The sequence below is a fragment of the Gracilinanus agilis genome, chromosome 3 (genome assembly GCF_016433145.1).
Source record: "Gracilinanus agilis isolate LMUSP501 chromosome 3, AgileGrace, whole genome shotgun sequence".
Lineage (NCBI taxonomy): Eukaryota > Metazoa > Chordata > Mammalia > Didelphimorphia > Didelphidae > Gracilinanus > Gracilinanus agilis.
Genome location: NC_058132.1, coordinates 242,794,909 through 242,820,865, shown reverse-complemented (window position 1 = coordinate 242,820,865; position 25,957 = coordinate 242,794,909). Strand labels below are relative to the sequence as shown.

Below are 25,957 nucleotides of genomic sequence, written 5' to 3'. Positions count from 1 at the left end.
CCCACTTCTCTATCCAGAATCAGATTCTTCAAATAATGAAGGGTAGATTGTGCTCACAAAAATTAATGATGAAATTCTGAGAAATTCTAGTTAACACAAGACTAATTTGTACCTGCCTGAAATCCTTAGACAAAAAGAAGAAAAAATACATAGAAATCACTTTGAAAGATATTACCTATCTAAATTATGGTTATCTCTTCCATAAAATAAGGTTCAGGAATGAAAATGTCAGTTCATAAATCAGCTCTATTTAGATCAAAAACAGTAAAATCAGTATTTGCAGAAAGCAGTTTGGTTAGCCTACGATTATACTTAACAATGAAACTGCAAATCATACACAGATCACCACAGAACAATTAAAGAAGTTCTTAGAATGATAGACATTAGGTGCATAAAAATAAGAAATTACTGTTGGGTCACATAGCCAATGTAGGGAAAAGCACAGCTCATCCCACAGAAGCAAAAGAATAAAGGAGCCAAGAATAAACAAGTAGGAAAAGAAGACTAAGCTGCCAAGCACCATTAATTCAATTTGAATCAACAAGCATTTATTAAGTGTATACTACAATCAGAGAACATTTCAGAGAGCAGAGGATACAATTTGTTGTTGAGTTGTTTTCAGTTATGCCCAACTCTTCATGACCCCAGTTGGGTTTTTCTTGGCAAAGATATTAGAAGTGGTTGCATTTTCTTCTCCAGCTCATTTTACAGATGAGGAAACTGAGGTAAACAGAATGAAGTGACTTGCTCAGGATCATATAGCCAGAAAGTATCTTGGATTGGACTTGAACTCAGGAAGATGAGTTGGTCTTCTTGATTCCAGGCACAGCACTCAATCCACTGCACTACCTCACTGCCCTGAGAAGAAGAGCTTATCTTCTACTTTGGGGAAAGAACTTCTAATGAAGTCAGTGAAATAGATACAAAGACATTTCAGCAGAGTTGGGGGGAGAGAAAACTCAGAAAACTAAGATGCTGGTGGCATCAGGAAAGGTCTTACCTAGTTAAATGTCACTTGAGCTAAACTTTAAATTGAACAAAGGAAATTCAAGAAGCCTAATGGGAGGATGCAAGAGCAATCTAGGCAAGAGAGTCAGCCTGTGCAAATAATACAGCAGGAAATGGAGTATCAGCTACGTCCAGGAAACATCAAGTAGATCAGTTTGACTATGACATGCAGGGCATGAGGGTGAGTCATGTGAAATCAGTCTAGAAAGCTATATTGGCACTACACTGTGGAGGGACTAACATGTCAAACAGCAAAGTCTGTATTTTTTCTGAGAGACAATAGGAAGCCACTGTGTGACATGGTCAGATCTCATTTACCAAGAAATTCAATCATTCTTATTTGAGTACTTTCAATTGATATAAACTACAGTTGCCATCAAAGAGAGTAATTTCCAACCATGTTTTTTTTAATCTTTAATTTCCCAGGACTTTTGAATCTGTTTTCTTTTACCCTGTGTTCCCATTACTGGGCATATATCCCAAGGAGGCCAAAGGCAGAAAGAAAATTTACATATGTTCCAAAATAGTCATAGCAGCACTTTTTGTAGTACCAAGAGATAGAAACAAAGTGGGTGGGCATTGATTAAGGGAGAGCTGAACAAATTGTGGCCTAAGGGAATAATGAAATACTACTGAGCCTTAAGAAATTAAAAATGTCAAGAATTCAAAGAAACATGGAAAGATTTGCATGAAAAGATTCAAAGCAAAAAAAACAAAACCAGAAGAACAACATGCACACCAAAAACTGAAAGCAGCACTAAAAGTGAGGCTAAAAGCAATCTGATCTTGGTTCCAGAAAATATTTGAGGAAACAAATTTCCCTTCTGTAAAGAAGACAAAGGAGATGGAGGGAAGGAATATGAAAGCACTTTGATAGGTGTTTTACACATATTGTCTCACTTGATCCTCACAAAATCCTAAGAGGTAGGTATTATTATTATCCCCATTTTATATTTGAGGAAACTGAAACACATGGAAGTTAAGAGTCAGGGTCACACAGCTATTAAGTGTCTAGGGCTGGATTTGAACTCAGGTCTTCCTGAATCCATGCCTTATCCTCTATTGTGTCACCTAGCTGCCTCCAGTAGGAATGCGGAATGTTATAGACATTGTCAAGTATGGTAGTTGTGTTAGCCATTTTTGCTTGGCTATTTCCCTTTGTTGCAAGGGAGAATTTAGGAGAAAGGGATTTATAGGAGTATACTATAGAAAACAAAAGACATGAATAAAACTTCATAAAATTAAAAATGTATTTTAAATGATGTATAATTAATATATAGACTAATTCAAATAGACAAATGCTAAATAAAGTTTCAAAGATAACAAGCCCCTAACTCTATCCACTGCATCACTTACCTGCTCTGGAGTCAGGAAGACCCTAGTTAAAATCTGACCTCAGATATTTCCTAGCTGTATGACCCTGGGCAAGTCACTTAACCCTGGTTTCTTCATCTGAAAAATGAGTTAGAGAAGGAAATAGTAAACCACTCAAGTATCTTTGCCCAGAAAGCCTTAAATGAGATTTTTAAGAGGAGACACTGAAATGACTAAATAAAAAAAAAACAAAGACAAAACAGCCCTTGCAAGTCTTTATGCTGTACTTGGGGGAAATATAACATATGCAGATAAATAAATATAAAAAAAATACAAAATGATTAGAAGAGTGGTAACTCTCTCCACAAACTAAACTCGAGGATTAAGGAGAGACATTTATTCCTAGAGGTACTAGGAATCTCAAGAGGCTGAGAGTTTAGGAGGGAAGGTGTGTCAAGAGAACTAGCCTAGCTAAGTCCAGAGAGTCTTAGTGATCGAAGGGTGACCACCAGATAATGATTTTCTCCCCCTAATATCCCATGAGATGGTCTGCTAAGGTGTAAAGGGGCTGTACGGTATAGGAGAAGACTAGTGTAATAGATGCAACTGAAGAAAAAGAAAGAAAATTTGAGGAGATTCTAATCACTTTCTCTTTTCCTCCAACAGTTTTCTCTGTTCTATCAGAATTCTATAGGCATTCATCCTGTTTTCTTTGAACTGAATTTCATGACACTAACTCCATTTTGGTACTTACAGAAGTTAGGCAATGGAAAAGAAATTACATGTTGATTAGATTTAGCAGGGGAAAAGAACTTAATATCATCTGTAAATTAATCAGCATGCAAATTATTTGATTCATGCTTGATTTTTTGATAGATCAAACAAATGGAATGATGCATTATCAGGAGTCCTAATCGATCTTTGAGACTTGGCACTGGAGCAGAAGAAAAGCAAAATGAACAAGAGGATAATTCATAGCAATTGAAAACAAAGATTTTTAGTAAACCTGATCAGATGAAAATGGGTCATCCTTGCTATTTCCTTCTCCAGGGGATTAAAGCAAACAGAGGTTAAATGTCTTTTGCAGGATCACATAACTAATAAGTGTCTGAGGCCAGATTTAAACTCAAATATTCCTGACCAAGCCTGATGCTCTATCCACGAGTCACCTAGCTGCCTCACAGATATCATCAGGAAAATATATAAATATCATTCAGATCTAACCATAAGTGCTTGAAGCTAAATGCCAGCAAATTAATTATTGTTCCATCCTTGTCTTGGATAAATTTCCCTAGAAGAAAGCTGGTGGAAGAAAATCGCTTCTGGGGACTTTTTTCAGAGTGGCTTATACCCAGTCTCCACAACCAGAATGAAACCAAACAATATGCCATTGATTTTTTTTAAATCCTTTCCTTTTGCCTTAGAACCAATAGTAAGTATTGGTTCGTTGGTTCCAAGGCAGAAGAGTGACCACGGCTAGGCAGTTGGGTTTAAGTGACTTGCGTAGGGTCACATAGCTAGGAAGTGTCTAAAACCAGATTTGAACCCAGGACTTCCCATCTCCATGCCTGGCTTTCTATCTACTGAGTCACCTAGATACCCTAGATATACAATTGATTTTTCTCTTGGTTAATGTAGACAACCAATCCAGACAATTGCAAACTACCTAAGTGCCAATAAATCATGGTTTTAAGGATTATTTTTTTAGGTCCAAATAACTAAAAGTGGGCTTTAAACAAGAATTTATCTATCTTGGTTGTCCACACTGTATAATTTACTGAATCCCTCAATGTGCTTTGTTCTAGGAGACCTATCCTCAGAGAGTTGAGAGTAATACTATCAAACTATCAATGGACCTATAGTTCATTTTCTGATATTTACCATGATGGGGGAAAAGTCAGTCTAAGAGATATCTCACATTGTCATTATTCCATAAAAGGGAAAGGTTCCTCATCCTCAGCTTCAAATAACCCCAAAACAAAGTTAGATAACACAGAAATGGAAATCATCATCAATGTATGGAACCTTCATTCAATTTCTAAAATCTATTAACTTAATAAAAAAAGCTGAAGAATATAGAGGAAGGGTTTTACACAACAATTCTATGATTCGATTCATCAAAAATGGATGGTCCGCTGTTTTCAAGACACTATGGCAAGCACAGAGCGAGATATAAAGATTAGTAAATCCATAGTATTTATTCTGAAAGAAATTATCATCTAGACTATAGCAGCTAAGATAGGTATACAAATAAGCATAACACCGAATATAATGTGATGAAAGTACAAAGAAATATATACATAGTTCTATAAGCATTTAGAGAATTAGAGAGGTATGGCATCATTTGTAACTAGATGAACCAAAGAAGGTAGAATCAAAACTGAGCCCTAAAAATGGTTAGTATTTTAATAGAGAAGGGAAGGAGTGAATAAGCATTTCTATAATGGCTACTATATACTAACACTGTGCAAATATTCTCATTTGAGCCTCACAACAACCCTATGAGGAAGCTGCTGTTATCATCCCTATTTTAGAGATGAGGAAACTGAGACAAACAAAGGTTAGGTGGCTTGTCCAGGGTCACACAGCAAGCAAGTATAGGGGCTGGATTTGAATTCATTTCTTCTTGGCTCTAGACACAGAGCTCTTTGTACTTTGGTGTCTGGTGCCCAGTCTACCAGGTTTCCACAGCCAGAATGAAGTGAAAAAACAAGTCAGAGATAAGAAGGTAAAGCTCAGGATGCACTTGAACAAGGATAAATAGTACAATTTGATACATGTGCTTTGGGGCAGGTAGGCTGAAAGTTTGAAAACAGATTATGAAGGGCATTGGATGTTATACTAAGGAATTTGGACTTCATCTGGAATGTGTTAGGGAGCCAATGAAAGTTTTAGAGGAGAAGAGTGACTTGAACAGATTAGCTAGTTTGCTCAATGGTAAAGAATAGATTGGATCTTCCCTTGCTAGAAAGTCTTCAAGTAGAGAGTATATGACCACTTGTTAGATATAATGTAGTAGGGATCCCTTTTGGATAGGAGATCTAGTGCAATTCTAAAATTCAGAGATTCTATAGAAGGAAGACTTGAGCAGGAGGCAATGCACAGACTTTAAGGAGTTTAAGAACTTGGTTGGGAAACAAAATTACATCTTTATTTTCAATAACTTCCAACTGATGTTTGACATTTCCTTCCAATATAAAGGTAGGCAACTAACATTATTCTGAGAAGAGATCCAAAGGACTGTCAATTGGGTCCATAATACAAAAAGGTTAAACATCCCTAGAACAGAAGCAGGGAAACTTGCTAAAAGAACATTGTATTTTAGCTTTTTTTATTTTAATTTTAAAGAAAGTTTAAATTCAGCCTGAATATGTATGGAGGGACTATAATTAATCTGCCTCCCAAAACATGTCTCTTAATTAAATTTTTTCACAACTAATATTCCTGCTGGTCAATACTCATTTATTCACGCACTGTGCTAAGCACTGGGGATTTGAAAAGAGGCAAAAGACAAGGAGCTCACAGTCTAATGGAGGAGACAACAAGCATACAAATAAGTGTATTTGTAGTGTGTGTATGTGTGGGTGTATATAAAGCTATACAAAGAGTATACAGAACTAAATTAAGAGAAGTAAGACACCAGAGTTAAGAGGGCTTAGGAATGCCTTGCTGTAAAGGATAATATTTTAGTTGGACGTTGAAGGAAGTCAAGGAAGTCAAAAGCCACGATTAAGAGGGAGAACATTCTAGGTCTTGGGGATAGCCAAAGAAAATGCCCAGAGATGAGAAATAGAGTGTCTTGTTCAGAGAGATATAGGATATGGAAGGAACAAACTAAAGTTTTTTTGAGGATGGAAGAAACATGGGCATGTTTGTAAGCAGTAAGGAAGGAGTCAGTAGATAGGGGAAGATGGAAAATGAGTGATAGAATGAGTCAAATATATATATATATGTATATATATATATATATATATTTATAAGTCTTTGGTCATATATAGAGGTTTGTCTTGGTAAGAAACAGGGCCGTCTCTTCATGTAAGACAAGTTTAACAGAAGATATAGTGGCAGAAAGCATCTAACTAATAGGATATGAGGAAGGGGGGGAAAGGGGAACTCATGGTGAATACCTCATTTTCCCCCTACAAATTATGAGACAAGATCTCAGCTGAAAAGACAGGGAACTATATGAGATTTGAGGAGAGATAAGACAATTTGGAGGAGCCACTGTAGAGACTGAGATAGAGTTGATAAGGGATGTGTAGAAGGATTGTAGCAGAGAGAGCCCAGTTGAAATTGTGTAATATAGATTTGGAATATACCCAGTTAAAAAGGTCACATGATTTTTTCTCCACTTTTATTCAGTAGCATATGTGTAGGGACAAAGGTAGAAAATGGTGGAAGTCATTGAAAACTAAGGCTTGGCAGAGCACAATCAATGATAAGGGTGCCAGAAACTAAAGAAGATAAGGTAAGAGTTGAACTAGTTCACCAGAGGGTCAAGATAGGGAAAAGAGTGATTAGCACAAAGATGATGGCATCAGAGATTGAGGGATTGGAGGTCCCAATGTGATTGAAGAGTAGTGTTTATTATGGAAAGGGAGAAGGAGAGATTTAAAAAAAAACAATAAGTTATGGTCAAATTAGGAGATTTCAGAATTCTTAAAGATGGAGATCATGTATTTGTGAGTAATGACAAGATCAATGATATCATCGTTTTTATGTATGGCTAAGTAGAGCAAAGAAGTAGATTGTGGTAGGTTGAGTAATTGAATAGTGAGAGTGTTTGAGGAGGAATCAACATGTACATTGAGAGGGAAGAGGAAAACATTGTGAGCCAAAAGCAATAAACCCAAGTATCACTTCTTTTTTTAAAAAGATACAGCTAAATTCTACGATAAATGAATGAAGCAGAAAATGGTAAGATGGGCAAAATTTGTTGATTTTCCTATAAAACAGTTCAAAAAATTTAAAAAAGGAAATGTTATGTTGCTATAAAAGATTCGTATAACCCTGCACTATTTCAGTGCTGAGTGGTGACATGGGGTGACCTGAGTTCTCAAAGACTATGCCAGTGAAGTGCAATCATATTCCATCAAACTGGAAAGGTCTTAAGTATGAGCCCAGAGAAGGACTGTATATCAAAAATCTCAGCATCAGCCTAAATAAATTCATTGAGATGAAGCTAAATTACCAGGCGTTTGACTACCAGGTAATGAATTTGGGGCAAAGAACTCATGATGTTGTTATGGAAGAGTTAAAATCTTCAGTGGAAGAAATAACCAAAGCAACTAAGGCAGGGTGTTAATGGCTCTGATCTGAGACACTGAAACTTAGATAAAAAATATAAATTTAGTACCTTATCCTATAATTTCAAAAGTGGTATTATTTCTTTGGTTCATAAGACTAGCTTTGAGTATTTGTTTCCCAGCTACTTTGGCAAGACATTAATAATCTATAAACCACTTTAAATAGTGGGAAAGGCTGAGGGAAAAATAACACTAACAACACTAGAGAAGGCTGATATTTAAAGGAAGAAGTGTTTAGAAACTATCTTTTTTAGAATATGAAATTTCACTTCCCTTTATTCTATTCTCATTCAACTGAAACTTCTTCTAGGGAGGTCACCAGTGTAATCACCAGAACCCATGACCAGCCTTCCTTGACCTATCTCAAGCATTTGACACCACAGATCATCCACTTGTTCAGCTTCTGACTTCTGAGACCCAGTAGTATCTTTATTATCCTCCCTTGCCTTTTGTCTGGCTCCTTCTCCAACTCTACCTCCTTCTTTCATTCTCTAAATGTAGGTATTCTTTGAAAATTTTAAATCAGCCCTTTTGTCTTCTTCAGGATCTCATCCATTTCAATGGCTTTAAATAATTGTGTGGATAATTCCTAAATCTTTAGACATAGTCCCAAAATTCTTTGAATTTTCTGTCCCGCCTATTAAAGATTACTACCCTAAGCACCTCAAACTCAGTATGTCCCAAATTGAAATCACCTTCTCCTCCTCAAATCAACTCCCTACCTTGACTTCCTATTTCTGTGAATGCCAGATAACACCATCATCTTAGTCACACAGGCTTGAAATCCTGAAAGCAAACCATAGAATTTGAGTGTTGGAAGAACCCTCAATAGCCATCTATCCTAATTCACATACAAAAGGTCTCTCTGCTACAAAATTCTTGACAAGAGAGCCTATAACCTTTGCCTGAAGATCTCCAAGGAAAAGAACATACCACTTCCTGAAGCAGCTTATTCCATTTCTGGACTGGTCTAATTATTAGGAAAATTTCCCTGACATTAAAACTAAATCCAATTCTTTGCAACTTTCATCCATTGTTCTGTTTTTGCCCTCTGCAACAGTTTAATCTTGTTTAAACTGAGATTTGAATAAGCCTCAGTTTCCTCATCTGCAAAACTGAGCTCACAAAAGCACCTACCACATAGCATCTCTTTGACAATAAACTAACTTAAAGAAAAATAACATCCCTGCCACCAGCCATCTCTACTCCATGTGAAACATGTTTAGTTCTTTCAACAAATATTCACCTTTAATTCCTTTTTCTCCCCCAGCTCATGTCACTAAAATCTACTGATTCTGAATTTGCAGTGTCTGGCTAATGTGATCTTTTATTTCCATTACTATTGGCACCACAATAATTGAAGTCTTAACCACTTCTCCCCTGGACTAATAATCGCCTCCTAATTGGTCCCTTTGCCTCTGGGCTCTCACCAACAATCCATCCTGTAAATAAATGCCAGATTAATTTTCCTAATATCCAAAAAAACTTCAATGTACCCTGATTTCTTACTGAATGAAATCCACAATCTTTAAGCCTCTGTAATCTGGCCCTGATCTTCCTTTCTAATGTTATTATCCTCGACATTTATTCATCCATCATATGCTCTAGATTGAGATTTTCCTAGCTATGTCCCATTCTTCCATTTCATTCTCTCTACCTAGAATGACCTTCTGGTCATCTGGAATAGCCTCATCCCCTCTTTTCTTACTGAAATCTTATTCATTCTTCTTAATCTAGGTATGCTTCCCTGACTCACAAACATGCTTTACACATAGTAGGCACTCAATAAAAATTTGCTGAATGAATAAATGCATGAAAGGAATGATTGAATGTTATGTAAACATCCGGTTTTTCTTAAAGCCCGGAACACCTGTGTTTCTCATCTCAGCCAACAAAACAGCTTGACTATTTTCAAATTCAAAGCTGATCAAGCACCTGTATCATCATTAACAACACTAGCAAAACAAATAGTAACATGCTTTTTATTAATGTTTAAAGTGCTGTATTCTGAATGCTAAGAAAGCCCTGAAAGGGAACATCTGTCACTTGGGCACACTTACATCATTTTGAGCCTCTTTAGGGCAATTTTTTTATTAAGGCATGGAAAACTCCTCCTGTTTGTTAAGTGTGAGCCTAAATAAATAAATGGACAATGACGGCTCTGAACATGCTTGTTAACAACAATAAATCTGGTGACTTATTTATAGATTAGGATTTGTTGCATTACAGAATACATTATTTTTCTTGTAAGGTTAAATTTCAGCATGGTGGGTGAATGTGGAAAAGTTATCCTTTTTTTTTTAAACCAATCCTCCAAGACTGGCCTCAGATACTTCCTAGCTGTGTGACCCTAAACAAATCATTTATCTCTGTTTCTCTACTCCTTGCCCTTCTGTCTTAGAATTGTTACTAAGCCAGAAAGTAAGAGTTTTGAAAAAAATGAAGTCAATCCTCCTAGGTTTATTATTTTGAAACTATTTAGGTCAAAGCCATTTAGTTCTAGAACCCTCAAAGATTTATAGTATACTTTCCTCACCAACATCCCTGTAGTGAAGTGAATGCTAGATGCTGGACATGAAATAAGAACTGAATTTGAATCTCAGCTCTGCCATGTGCTATTTGTGTAACCTTAACCAAACGTGTGGACTAAACTATTCTGGACCTCAGTTTGCTCATTTGTAAATTAAGGGGGTTGGGATAGGTGACCTCTAAACTAAATCTATCAGATGTAGGAGATAGAGAGTATGTCATCCCCATTTTACAGATGATGAAACTGAGACCTGAGAAGTTAGATCATTTGTCCCCATGGTCACATAATTAGTGTTACAGGCAGTATTCAAACCTAGATGACCTGTATCTAAATCAAAAATTCTGTTGCTATTACATATTGTTTATTAGACTTCAACAGAATTATTCACTTATTGGCAAAGCCCTCCCTGAGGGCTCATGACAAGCCATTAAACCAATCTCTAAAATTATTACCCTAAAATGCAAAATAGTAAATTGTTCATTTTGGGCATCTAGATGGTACAATCAGGAAGACTCATCTCCCCAAGTTCAAATCTGGCCTCATACATTTAGTGGCTGTGTGACACTGGGAAAGTCACTTAACCATATTTACCTCAGTTTCCTCATCTGTAAAATGAGCTGGAAAAGAAAATGGCAAACCACCAGTATCTTTACCAAGAAAAACCAAAATGGGGCCACAAAGAGTCAGAACTGACTGAAACAACTGAACAAAAAACTAATATTAACTTCTTAAATTTTAAGTGCTTTTTTAAAATTTCTAGATAACATGTTGATAAAATTTTAATAATTATTTTAGGACATTTTGCCGTCTATATTCTCTCCCTCCCTCCCTAAGAAGGCAGGTAATATGATATAGGTTGTACACATGTTATACAATACATAATCCCCATGTTTGTCATGTTGTCAAACAAGACACATATTGCTTACACTAAAGAAAAATACGTGGAGGAAATAAAGTGAAGAATAGTATGTTTCAGTCTGCAGTCAGACTCCCTCAGTTCCTTCTAGGGTGGTGGATAGCCATTTTAGTCAAGAATTTTTTGGAATTATTCTGGATCCTTGCCTTGTTGACAACAGGTAAGTCATTCACAGTTCATCATCATACATTATTGTTATTACTGTGTATAACATTCTATCTGGTTCTGCTCACTTCACAATGCATCACTTCATATAAGTCTTTCCAAGTTTCTCTTTGTGATCATCTTGTTTGTCATTTCTAATGGCACAATAGTATTCCATGACAAATGCCACCAGCTATTCCCCAAATGATGGATATCCTTCAGTTTTCAGTTCTTTGCTACCACAAAAAAGCTACTAAAAATGTTTTTGTACATGTAGGTCGTTTTCCTCTCTCTTTAATCTCTTTGGAATACCGATCCAGTAGTGGTATTGGTGGGTTGAAGGGCTGGGCAGTGATGGGCCTTTCAGCATGGTTCCAGATTGCTCTCCAGGATGGTTATATCAGTTTACAGCTTCACCAGCAATGTTTTAGTGTCCCAATTTTTCCACATCCCCTCCTACATTTATCATTTTCCTTTTTTTGTCATGTTAACCAGTCTGAAAGGTGGGAGGTAGTACCTCATGGTGGTTTCAGTTTGCATTTCTCTAATTAATAGAATTTTTTCATATGACTAAAGATAGTTTTACTATCTCCATCTGAGAATTGCCTGATCATATTCTTTGGCCATTTGTCAATTAGGGAATGCTTTGTATTCTTAAATTTTTACTCAGTTCTCTATACATTAGAGAAATGAGGTCTTTGTCAGAGATATTTGCTATAAAAGTTTTTTCTCAGAATGGTAAGTGCTTTCAATTTTAAAATCATCCTCAACTCTTCATCCTGTTTTCATATCCAATCAGTTGCCAAATCTGGTTGATTCTACCTATTCAGCTTGCCAATCTCTCTGTTCATATACCCACTAGGCTAGTTCTAGACTTTATTTTAAAATTAATTTTAAAATATTTTAAAACTATTAAACCCTTACTTTCCATCTTAGAATCAATACTATATAAGATAAAAAGTAAAAAAAAAAAAAAAAAAGATAAAAATGGGAGCTAAATAACTTGCCCAGGACCAAACAGCTAGGATGTGTCTGCAGTCACATTTGAACCTGGGACTCCCATCTCCAGTCGTGATTCTCACTCCACTGAGCTACCTAGCTGAACTATCGCACCTGCACTATTACAACATTCTCCTCCTAGAGGAGGTCTCCTTGTCTCACAACTTTCAGTTCTCCAATTCACCTTCCCCACATCTGCCAAAGTGATATTCCTGACAGGACTGGTCTGGCTATGTCCCTTCACTGCTCAAGAAGCACTAGTGCACCATTTTGTCTGTAGAATCAAATACACTGTCTGTTTATAAAACCCTTCGTAATCTGACTCCAACCTTCCTTTATGGGATAATTGTATTTTACCTCTCTTCATGCACTCTACATTCCAGCCAAACTAGCCTAGTGTTGCCTTTCTCCTTTTTAAGCATTTTTATAATTATTATCATTATCAAAATAAATAATTTTTATTAATCCATTTCATCTTCTACCCATTCCCCCATTGAGCAATTTTTAAAAATAATAAAACAAATCCTACAATATATATGTATATACACATATATATATAGTACATCAAAACTAATGTCTAGACTATGTATCCAAAAATGTCTGACCCTTTCTGCATTCTAAGTTCATCATCTCTCCATCAGGAAGTAAGTGGTATGTTTCATCTTCACTCTTTTGGGGCTCATGATTACAATAACAATTTCATCCCATCTCTCAGTTCTGTCCCTTACCTTCCCTTAAACTCAGTTCAAGTACCTACTCCTCATCAAAAGTAGAATCTCTTGATGATCACCACTACCAACATCTGCAGTTGCTGGTTCTCTCAGATTTTATTTTGCATTTGTCATTATTGTTCAGTGCTATCCAACTCTTCCTGACCCTATAGACCATAATGATCCATGGAGTTTGTTGGGTTTTTTTTTGGGGGGGTGCAAAAATATTGGAATGATTTACCATTTCCTTCTCTAGTGGATTAAGACAAACAGAGGTTAAGTGACTCATCCAGGGTCACAAACCCAGGCCCAGGACTCTATCCATTGAGTCACCTTACTGCCTCCTCTTTTGCATTTACCTGATATTATTTTGTATTTACTTCCTTTTGTTTATGTTGGTTCTCTCTAATCAATTAAACAAGTAGGTGTTGCAAAAGATAGAGCACAGGGCCTGGAGTCAGGAAGACCTGAGTTCCAATCTAGAGTCAGACATTAACTAGCTTTGTGACCTTGGGCAAGTCACTTGATCTCTCTAAGGCTCGGTTTCCTTATTTGTAAAGTAGTGATGATAAATAACACCTACCTCCCAGAGTTGTTGAAAAAATCAAATGAAATAATATTTGTAAAATGTGTAGCACATAGAAGGTACTTAACAAATGTTTGTTCCTTCATTTCCATTAGAATAATTCTATTTCTTGAAAGCAGGAACTAATTAATTTTTATTTGTATACCTCCAGTACCTGACATATAGTAGGTACTTAATAAAATTGTTTTCTGATTGATTTCTGCTTAGTCTCTCTTCTCCTCTGCTTCCATTTAACTAACCCTGAAATTCATCAGTCAGTTACAAAAATTTAAAAGGCATAACAAAAACTCACCTCCTTCAGAAAAATAGAAGCCTGGTTCTTTCTAAACAAATGGCAGATTTAAGTATACTCATTCATTTTTTTAGTTCCCAGACTCTAAGCGCAGTTTTCAGCTTCTATAGCACTATAAAAACTTTACTAGTGTACAAGACTTTTGGGACATGCTGTATAGGGAAGGTAGAGAAAAATGAGGAAGCTTGGAGCCAAAGTGAGTGGCTTTGCTTTTGCACAGAAAGCTCAGTTAAAAACTTCAAATAATTATGTATAATATTAATTCTGATACAAACAAAACAACCGATGATACATTTGGAGGACTCTTTCACAAAGGGGAATCTGTACTATACAGGAGATCAGAGTATAATAGATTTAAAGCTGGAGGGGATTTTAGAAGACATCAACTCCAAACCTGTCATTTTATAGATGAGGGGAAAAGCACAGAGAGGTTGTGTCATACTCACTGTTACCTAGCTGATATGTATCTAAAGTAGGGGGTTTTAGTTAGGTTTTCCTGACTTCCAACTCATTATCATATTGGCAAAGGGGGCAAGGAAAGCTTTCAAACAGAAGGAAGGAGGAGGGTTCAACACTAGAACAAAGTGTCCTCAAGTGTTTTCTCTCTGTCTCTTTTTCTTTCTCTGCCTCTGTCCCTGTATCTGTTTCTCTCTTTCTGTCTTACTCTGTGACTGTCTGTCTTTCATACATACATACATGCACAGTGAATATTGGGTGAAGAATTGGGTCCCTTACTACAACAGAAGCAAAGCCAAGCTGTATAAGATTATATTTTAAAATCCATAAAAGGGGAATGGAGAAGAGAGTGACTAGAATCCATGCAAAATTTCTAGTTCAGTAAGGTCACATTGTCAAAGGGATGGCCAGGGTAAGTTCCAGACTTGTTGGTTCTCTGCTTACAAAAGAGAAAAACAGAAAATAATTGTTTGATGAAGTTAAAAAAGAAGAATTGAGACAACAAAAAAATTGAGAGGGGGCAGCTAGGTAGCTCAGTGGTTTGGGAGCTAGACTTAGAGGCAACAAGTTCTAGGTTCAAATCTGACCTCAGTCACTTCCAACTATGTGACCCTGGACAAGTCCCTTAACCTTCATTGCCTAGCCCTTTACTGCTCTTCTGCTTTGGTACCAATACCCAGTAATGATCTTGGGATAGAAGGTAAAGGTTTTTTTAAAAATTCAGAAATGAGGGGGTAGGTCAGAGAGATTAAGAAGCAGCATAGAATCAAGACAAATATATAAGGAAAGCAGAGATAACTTTAAAAAAAATAAAGGATAGGGGGCAGCTAGGTAGCTCAGTGATAAAGAGCCAGCCTCCAGACAGAAGGTCTTGAGTTCAAATTTGCTCTTGGATACTTTCTATCTGGGTGACCATGGGAACATCACAATTGCCTAGTACTTAACCATTCTTCTGCCTTGAAACTAATACTTAGTATGGAATCTAAGACAGAAAGTAAGAGTTTAAAAAAATAAAAGAGAAAAACCAAGAGGCCAAATAAGAAAAGAGGTTATGAACAATAACAACAAATAAAATGAACAGAAACTGAGATAACTGTATTCAAAAGTGCCCTACAAACAAGGTTTTAAAGGAAAGTAGCAGGAATGAATCAGAAAAGGAAATGAGAAAATTCGACATGGTAGCAAAAAGTAGCCAAAGCAAGGAGGAAACCACACTTTTCTAGGCCAGAAACAAAAGTAAGATCAACCTTCTAACCTGCTATCTTTGAGTTCCTTTGCTTCCATTCCCTCCACCAAACAAGTCCCTAGTTCAACTGGTATCACTGCTCTTGGAAACAATTTCTCTCTTTCCAAACACTTAAAACTTTTAAAAACAAAAGCCAGCACTGAAGCAAACACTGCCTGCAAAGTAACAAGGAGATGAAATGAGGACCACTAAAACCTGAAGTTTTGTTATTTCTGGGCAGCTAAGTGGAGCAGTGGATAGAATGTTAGGACTGGAGTCAGGAAGACATCTTCCTGAGTTCAGATTTGCTCTCAGATACTTACTAGCTATATGACCCTGGGCAAGTCACTTAACCTTGTGTGCCTCAGTTTCTTCATCTGTAAAATGAGCGGGCGAAGAAAATGGCAAAGACTCCAGTGTCTTTGCCAATAAAATCCCAAATGGGGTCATGAAGAGTTGAACATGACCAGAAAAGACTCAGCATAACATGATATCTGTGTCTATGGAACTCTTAGGGCCAAAATAAGATTTCTTTTTCCCATCCTTAGGATAGAGTAGGATAATTGATGAGGAAACTAGGAAAACTAAAAGAAAAGGGCACAATATGAATAATATTTATTGAATGATAGATGAAGGAGCCCAGTAAAAAACAAGGAATACAGAAATGAAGAAGCTCTGGCAGCAAGGAACAAAAAAGCAAAGAAGGCAATAGGGAAGATACATAGCCCTGTTTGATCTTTGACAGCTACTGTTTGACATGCACCTCTAAATACAATTTTTGTGTTTGTTAAAAAGTGAACCAAATATACAGGAAAACTTGGGTAAATTATTAGTGACAGAAAAATAAAAAGAACTTTTTGAATGTCTATTTCTCATGGATACACCTAAGAGTCTATAAAGTTTTATGTGATAGGAACTCTGTAGTTACATTTAGTTCTGTAGTAGGGTATATACTTGGTGAATCAAAATTACATCTTCCAGCAAATTGCATCTTGATGTGAACCCATTGGAGAAGAAAATAAAGAATGATATGCTAGTCTTTATTTTAGGCTTTTGTTTCTGGACCTGAGTTAACATCAATGTAGAAAAATCCTGGTCTTAAGACTCCTTACTTACACTGATGCAAGTTGGCAAGTTAGCTGTGATTTATAGTCTTAGAGAGTTGCCAGGGAACTCTGAAACTTTAAGTGACTTGCTCATAATATCTTCATGGATCTTGGGGCAAGTATACCTAGGGCCACCTACTACTACCACATAATACATAAAGGCAGCTAGGTGATACAATAGATAGAGTGCTGGGCCTGAAGTCAGAAAGACTTTAAATACTAGCTGTGTGACCCTGGGCAAATCACTTAACTCTGTTTGCCTCAGTTTCCTCATCTATAAAATGAGTGGGACAGGAAAATGGCAAACTATTATAGTATCTTTGCCAAGGAAACCCCAAATGGGGTCACGGAGAGTCAGAAACAACCAAAATGGTGCAACAACCACCATCTACCATACTGCCCACCTATTAACCCAGGTCTTCCTTCCTCCACCTGCTCTCTCCCCTGTGCCACACTGTCTATTAAGCTCTGTATTTTGATGACAAATTTTAATAAAGCTGCTTTTAGGTGGGAATTCTCTGACATAAAGATCTGTAAAGAAAGTACACAGAAAACCCACACTGGAAAATGTTATACATTGTAATCTTTCAGGTGAGGTAAAGAAAATATATTTTTCCCCCATTTCTTTCCTACTCTGAAAATCCATTCATATTGAGGACTAGACCTATAAGTAGTTGAATGGGATAGCTGGAAGACTAGTTCACGGAATGGCTATGAAACTTTCATGACCAAAGAAGCATATTTGCATTTCTTGCAAATATTAAAAATACTCTGGAAAATTATATGTAGCATTAACCTTTTCAGTTGATGAACATTGCATTATACAATGGGGGAAACCAGGGGAGTTAACTAAAATATTATTTGTGGGCTCAGTGGGGTGTGAGGGAGAGAGGAATGACAGAAGGCAGGACCAAACAAGGTAGGGAGACTGGGTTTAACTGCTAAAGAGGTATCTGTTAACAGAAGTGGCAATTAGACACTAACTGCCACTCTGCACCATCTAGACAAGGCCTACGAAAACTAGCAGGCAAATGGCAAGAGAGTTTATAACAATTTAATTAAGGAAACTATGGTAAAGGATGGGAATAGGGGTTTCTACACTTTCAGACTAAGGGCAAACCACAGGGTCAGGGGAGGGACTTATCTACACTCATCTAAGACCTAAGCCAGGTAGAGCCCAGAGGATAGCAGGACCGAAGTGGGTATCCTCACAGCAGTGTCCAGACTCACTCCAGTGATGTTCCAGCTCCTCCAGGACCACTAGCTGTGCTCTTTCAGGTGGGTAGATTCTGGGAGCTAACCCAGCCCAAGTTAACCTGCAACTCAGCTTGGGATTAATAGTCTCTACCAAAATCTCCCACAAGTAGATGTCAGTCTTCCTTCAGGATCTCTGGAAATCTGAGGTCTCCTGGGGTCATTTGCAACTTGTCCCAACCACCATGGAGTCTGTCTCAGAGAGAAAGCAAGCCAGACTTCCTGCTTCCCCATTCCATGTGGAATTCTCCAGCCCTTCCTGTTAGGTCTCCTAACTAATAACTAAGTAATCCTCCTCACAACAGTTGTAAATGACTGGCTTTCAAGGCCTTGGAACTTTGGGTACCAAAGTCTAAATTGCTGTTTAAAAAATGAAACTAGTGACTTCATAGTACATCGAATACTACTTTCCCCTCCCCAACTTTAAGACAGTGTGAATAATTATCTCTTTCCTTACTGTCTGCCTTTAAATCTAGTTATTACTGTAACTAAGTCTTCTCACAAATAGAAAACATACTCACTAAGAAGCTAATCACTGTGTTAATTAGAAGTTAAAAATAAGTTAAATACACACTCTAAGCTAATCATTAAGAGTTCTTTCTTCTCTCTAAACTCAATGATAGTCAGCTACCAATCCAGCAGTTATTAGAATAATGAGAATAATTCACATTTATATAATGCTTCCCAACTCTGAAAAAAAGTTGTCCTCAGAATAATCTTCTAAGTCAGAAGCACAATTTGGCAGATATTGTTCAGTACTTATTAATTGTTCCAGGTTCTCCATGACCCCATTTGGGGTTTTCCTGGCAAAGATAATGAAGGAGTTTACCATTTGTTTCTCCAGCTTATATGACAGATGAGGAAACTGAGGCAATCAGGGTTAAATGACTTGCCCAGAGTCACACAGCTACTGAGTTTCTGAGGCCAGATTTGAATTCAAGAAAATGAGTCTTCTTGACTCAAGGCCTGGCACTCTATCCACTCTCCCATCAAGTTGCCTCAGAAGCACAATTAATATGGCTATGAAGAAGGCACAGAGAGGCAGTGTGGTACAGGCACTAGAGCACTGGCCTGGGAGTCAAGGTGAACAAGATCCAGCTGTGCTTTTGACACCTAAACATGGGCCAGTGACAACCTCTCAATGTCATTGAGCAGCTCTCTGTGACTACAATTTCAGAATGAACTGCCAGTTTACAATTTGCTGATTCTTCTCCTGGCTTCTTCACTCTTGTGTTTCTCCCCCTGTTTTGTCAGTGTAGAATTTTGCAGGCATGTAAGTCAATAAAGTGATTATTAGCATCTCTATCATCAAGCTATCTGCAGACCACAAATAAAAATGTTGCCAACTTTATACTGCCAAAACTATGAGTATTACATACTTGAATAAAATCACAAGAAAGCGTCAGTATAAACACAAGAGGTAAATAATGCTCTTGCAAAATGAAAATTCACCTAATAAGTCAGGCTCCTCCTTGCAGCAGTGGGGTATAACTTGGACACTTTGCCAGACACTGGGCTAAAGAACTAAAAAATGCATTGCAGTTAATGAGCATTAAAGGGTCTAAAGTGGTCATTTTCTTTGCGTTGACATTAGATTACTAGAAGGTCTAAAAATTGAGTATAAATTAGGACTGAATTCTTATTTCTTCAAACACATTCTTGGAAACTCATATGCCTTGTTAATCTTGAATACATATTAGTATTTTTTTAACAGATCTACATAGACTTTAGGATCTTCGGGTTCCCAATAAATCACTATATGTTGGCAAGTACACATAGATGTTAGAATCGCAGGGATAAATTCTGATTTATAGAAGTATATGAAGGACTTCATATAACAAGTTTCATATTGGACATAGCTTTATCTGTGTTGAGAGAGGACTGAAAGGCATCCAGTTGGAATGTCTCCAGTGGTTACTGAATTATGTTCTAGCCAGACATTGAAATGGTCCTACCTTGTAAGCATCAGGAATGTTGACTGTCTCCCCATGTTCCCCAACATAGCCAATGATGCCTTTTCCCCAAGGCACTTGCACCTCATTAGAGTTTTCCGTGCTGCTGCAGGGAAGGAATGGGGTCCCAGCATGCACATCAAAGAATTTAGAAACCAGGCTCTTCTTGCCTGAGGCTGTCCCCTCCACCAAGAACAAGGAGCATCGGTCAGCATCCACCATGAGGCAGACAAAGATGAGGATCTTGTAGCTTAGGCTAGTGAGGTCCAAGTCATTGGAAATCTCCTTGACCAGCTCCAGGAAGAACTGGCGCTCGTTGTGCTGCTTGAGGTGACACTTGAAGTCGATGGCTGTTGGAGGATACTGGGGTAAGTTGACCCGAGATTCCAGTAGAGCGCTGAGAATGTGGGCAGTGGTTGGAGGCAGGGAACTGGCCTTTCGAAGCAGTGCCCTCCGCCTCACACTGCTCAGTGGCTCTTGGGCCCTGGATGTCACTTGCTCATCATAGGTCCTATTGACGTGGATGGCTTTGGATCTGGCAAAGCTCTTTCTCAGCTCTTTCTGGGAAGCCCTTCGCTGTAGACCCCCATCACCACGGCTACTACTGGCCCAGCTGGGACTCATAGGAACAGTGCCACAGTCTCCCACACCTGGATTGGGCTGACTGCTCACAGACCCCTGCTGGACAGTGATACCACGACAATTACCAGCTGCAGCAGAAGAACCAGCAGCAGGGCTGCTGCTCTCTAGGGTACTGGCCTCAGGAGGCAAGTGGCCTGGGGCTGAGACGCTCTGGCTCTCGCCGTGTTTCTTCAGCCACTTCTGCACCACCTCCTGCCTCCCCTTCCTCATCAAATAGTCTTCGAAGAGCTCTGGATGCCTGTCCAGGAAACTTTCCACCTCCCCAAAGTCCAGGCAAGGAGCTGACATGGTCCTGGCTGTGACTGCAGGCACTTCTCTGAAACTTGGACACAAATTTTTACGTACTGCCAGTCAACTCTTTTTGCTTCCACATGTTCTACCCCAATCAAGCACCGCGAACGCAATAGGACACTCCTTTGCCAGTGTGTGGGTTAAGTGGAGCAGAGGGATCGCAGCAGGCTGGTTGTCTCTCCTTCCTTCAGCTCAGAGGGTGGATCGCATAGGTTCCCCAGCTAGTCCTCCTTCCGCGGCACTCTAGGCACTGGACTCACAGGTGCTCACAGCTGTGCTGCTGCCGCAGCTGCTATTTGCTTCCAATCTAAAAAGGAAGAAAAGAAGGGGGGAAAGAAAAGAAAGGAAAAAAAGTGCGGAGCTAACTAGCTGCTGTTGCTGTTACTGTTGCTGCTGCTGCCCTTGCTTCCGTTTCGGCTGCCGCCGAAACCGATTGAGTGGACCACAGTGAAAGCAGTAAGGGGGCTGATGCCTGGATGTTTGGGGTGGGGTGAAGGGAAGGAAAGACACGCCTCTGAGTGAGGGACAGGGACCGGAGGGAGGGAGCAAGGCAGGGTGTGAGGAGAATGAAGAGTCCAAGTCGACAACCTGAGACTAAAGTGGGCTCTCTTCTCTCTATGGGAGTCAGTATCCTCTGAGACAAAATCTAAGAGGATTGGGGTGGACTTTCGGCTCAAAATGGAAATAGAAGACGAATCTTATTTTTCCCACCCCCTCTCATCTCCTCGCCTTTTGCAGCCCTCTCCTCCTCTCCCCTGTTCTTCCCCGCCCCACCCCCACCCGCCATCCCTGTTATTCAGCAATATTTGTTGCAAGGGATCCCAATAGAAGCACAGCTGGGACCTTCAGGCTAAGTATTTATATTTTACAAGGATCAGAATCCAGAGGTTAGTTTCTGTGAAAATGAAAGCTGAACAAGGAGAGGTAGGGTTTTGTTTTGTTTTGTTTTGTTTTTGGGGGGGGGGCGGTTTGAAGGCAGGAGGCAGAGATGAGGAGGTGAAAGGAGATTATTCACTTGCCAGATTAGAGTACTGCATGATAGTGTCCTGTACCTCCTGAGTGCTCAAAGACATAGTAATTGAATCAAATTTACCCCAAAGTAGGAGATAAAGTTTTTTATGCAAGATGTTCGAGTAGCTTGTAGAAATTCATTTATCTTGAAGTAAAAGGGAAACAGTATTTACCAGGTAAACCCATTTGGGGAAGCCTAATTCAAAGTAGGCTAATATACTCCCTGGACTGAAGAGAAAGGGATTGGAGAAAAGGGGACAAGAGGGAAGGATGAAGAGGGAGAAAAAGAGGACAGGTTGGGTTTCTTTTTTCCCTCCAATTTCTATAGTTCTATGATTTCTTTCTTTTTCCTTCATGAATGACTTGCCCTGTATTCTTTCCATTTTATCCCCAAGCCCACAGTATAAGAATAAAGAGAGCCTTACAACAGTCAGATTGCTTTCCCTCCCTATGAATTTCTTGGGGCTTTATGTAATGAATTTGATTGTTCTCTCTCCAGCACTGGAAGTTCCCCAAACCTGCTGCAGAGTTAGATATCTGAATTAGAAAGAGTTTTCCTTTTTTGAATAAGTAAGTTTTTAATAAGTAAGTAAATAAGAGTTCTAGGAGGAAGGGGCATGTCAGAAAAGTGGATATTTGCAGGCCACTGATTCTAGCTCCCAGCACAGGAATCGGATCAACTCTGACATTCCATAATGGGTGGAAGAAGGGCAGACAGGAACAGAACTAGTCTTAAATTATCCCAATGAGTGAATTAACGTATAGGAATAATATCCATCAAATATAAGATCCATGTACAATTATAAGCAAGTAGTAAGAATTCAACCGATATTTGTTGTCTTGATCTGCTCCCCCCCTTCCTGGAAAACTCTGAATAGTCAAAATTGAGACCTACTAGAGCCACCTTGGGGGCCTGAATCTGGGATCCAGTGACTGACAGTGCTTTGAAGTGCTATGTTTATTACTCTTGGACCATTAGCAGGGTCCAAGAAGATAAGGAGTGTTATTTGTCTGAAAGTTCTATATTTGTGGGTCTTTCTTAGAAAAAGGAGAGATAAGATAATGGATACAGATTGGAAATAGGCCTGTCTTGGTGTGTCCATCTTATGTGAGGCTCTGTGATATAAGGGAAAGAACCCTGGGTTTAGAATCAAAAGACATAGATTGAAATCCCAGCTCTAAATAGCTGTGTAACTGAATAATTCATTTAGTCACTCTGGGTCTCAGTTTCTTCAACTATAAAATGAGAGCACTATACCAGATGATCTCTAAGGTTCCTTCCAGTGTTGAATTCCATGATAATAAGGGCAATATGCTATTTGGAGTCACAACTAATTGGATAAAGTTCTCACTGATTCAGTTCTTAGTATGAATAATATTGTTAGTGAAGGGCAGAGGGAAGGGTAAGGTGAGAGACCTAGGAGAAACTAGCGGAAATCAACTTAATAGCATTTTGATGGCTACAGCCTGCTAAATCCACTGCTTAAAGCATTATATGCCATAGAGAAAGCTTCCAAATTGCTTTGGGTCCTCATTTGATTTTCAATGAAAAATACTCAGTTTCAGTGAGGGAGATGGGAAAGCCCCAGAGACCTTATATAAGTGAATGATTGATGACATTGACACAATTGACATTTCCATTTCATTCTCAGGTTCTTGAATGAAACGGAACCCAGCAGATCAGGTCTTGGGACTCAGAAGATGCTACCTTGGTTGTCATAGCTGCTGCTGCTGTTGCTTTTGCTGCTAAGTACTTCCCTTACCCCTCCTCTGCCCTCTTCCTGTTCTGGATAATTTTGATCATAGTATATACATTTATCCCCAGCTGTTATTTATATATACAATATATAATAAATAATACAATATGATAAATAATAATTTATATAGATATATATATATATGCCTGAAATCAATTCATCAGCAAGCATTTATTAAGCAGCTAGGTGGTGCAATAGATAGAGTACCAGGTTTGGAGTCAGGAAGACTCATCTTCCTGAATTCAAATCTGATCTCAGACACTTACTTACTAGCTGTGTGTCACTCTGGGCAAGTCAGTTAACCCTGTTTGTCTCAATTTCCTCATCTGTAAAATGAGCAGGAGAAGGAAATGGCAGGGCAGCTAAGAGGCTCAGTGAATAGAGAGCCAGTCCTGGAGACTGGAGGGCCTGGGTTCAAATGTGACCTAGATGTAAGCTTTAGAGCTGGAAGGGACCTTGGAGGAAAAAATTTTTCAACTCTTTCATTTTACAGATGAAGAAAATGAGATCCACTGGAGAGAAAAATTAACTTGCTCAGTGTCATACAAGTCCTAGAGCAAGTATTTAAATCCTGATCCCCACACACAAGATAATAATAGAATTTATAAAGTGCTTTAAGGTTTGTGATACAGTATTATCTCATATTATCTTCATGACAACGCTGGTAAGTAGATACTAACTATTGTTTCATTTTATAGTTGCAGAAACTGTTGACTTGCCTAGGATCACACAGCTATAAGTGTCTGAGGCCAGACTTATACTCAAATCTTTCTGACCCAGACAAGATCCAGCCAAGTACCCACTGTACCAATTAGTGACTTCTAATCCCCATATCTGCTGCCCTTTCCACTACACCTTCTAATTTCATTGCTAATTTAAAATAAAATATCATTTTTGTTTAAACAAAGGATTACCTACATATGTCACAGATAAGACCTCTTTGAAAGGAAAGAACATCTAGATGTGCACTAAAAATATATATAAAAGATAATGCAAAACTTACTGTGAAAGTGATTTTTAAAATTTCTTTCCATTTCAATAAAAATATTTTATTCATAATGATGATAATCATTTCTCTTTCTGTCATAAGGAAAAGAGTAATAATGATAAAAATGAATAAAACTACAAGTGTGATTAATAGGCTACCCACACTGTTGTTTCAGTTATATCCAGCTCTTCATGGCCCCACTTGGAATTTTCTTGGCAAAGATACCGGAGTAGTTAGCCATTTCCTTCTCTAGTTCATATTACAAATGAAAAGACTAAGGCAAACAGTTAAGTGATTTGACCAAGGTCACACACAGCTAGTGTCCCAGACCAGATTCGAATATAGGAAGATAAGTCTTCCTGACTATAATCTTCTCACTCTATCCACTGCATCTACTAGATGCCCTATTATCACCTCTTTTTGGACCAAAATCTTTAAAAATCCACAGAAATCTCAAAGTTAAGCAGAAGTATAAAGGCCTTCTATGCCAACTCATAAAAAGTGTTTATCTGGATTTTTCTTAAAGATCTTCAGGAACAAAAATTTTAATACCAAGGCAACCCATCCTAAGTTTAGATAGCAGCAATTATTCAACAAATTTCCAAATATTAAAATGTGTTGTAGGGCTCAAATAAAATAAAGGATGGAAAGCAAATCTTAAATTGACATATATTTTATTTTTTAGTTGCTTGTCATATCCAACTCTTCATGACCCCATTTGGATTTTCTTGGAAAAGATACTGGAATGTTTTGCCTTTTCCTTCTCTAGTTCATTTTACACATGAAGAAGCTGAGGCAAATAGAGTTAAGTGACTTGCCCAGGATCAAACAACTAGTAAGTATCTGAGGCTAGGTTTGAAATCAGGAAAATGAGTCTATCTTCCTGACTCCAGGACTTCTGTTGAGCTCAAGCAATGTTTAGTGAGCACTAGGAGGAAGTTTGCCAATAAACATTTTAATAACCACTCTGAAAATTAAAATGTATACAGATACCATTACGTTTAATCTTTATTATTAACATTTTCATAAGTCTCAAGAGTCAACAAAATAGTAAATCAAGTCCTGATTTATAGTCATTTGTCAATTTCTGTGGTACAAATACTTAGTGAAAGTTTAACAGTAGGTTCTCCAAGCTTCTTAAAACTATCTCTAGCATGCCATGGCTTATAGGAAACTGGAATCCTCTTCTCTTTGTATTTCACCCATTGCTCCTGGTCCACCCTGTAGGTTTAAGTAAAACAGCATGAAGTAGTAGGTAAAGCACTATATTTAAAGTAAAAGGACCTGCACATTCAAATCCTGGTTCTACAATTTATGAACTATATTGGTAATCTTGAACAAGTAAGTCATGAGTCTGGATCTTAATTTCTGTAGCAAAAAGGATTTAAACTAAATCATTTCTAAGGTCCTTTCTAGTGCTAAATCCTATGAACTAAAAATAGTCCTTCAAATTCTTGTCATTTCTCCCCT

The 25,957-nt window shown here is 38.1% G+C and overlaps 1 protein-coding gene across 1 annotated transcript in view; it reads right to left on the bottom strand.

Annotated features, from left to right (window-relative positions):
- PDE11A (phosphodiesterase 11A) overlaps positions 1 to 20,728 on the bottom strand; it is a 532,399-nt gene extending 511,671 nt beyond the window's left edge. The window contains exon 1 of the mRNA XM_044669081.1: positions 19,802 to 20,728. Coding sequence (XP_044525016.1) covers positions 19,802 to 20,728 — 927 coding nt within the window. The remainder of the gene's footprint in view (positions 1 to 19,801) is intronic.
- Positions 20,729 to 25,957: the final 5,229 nt, after the last annotated feature.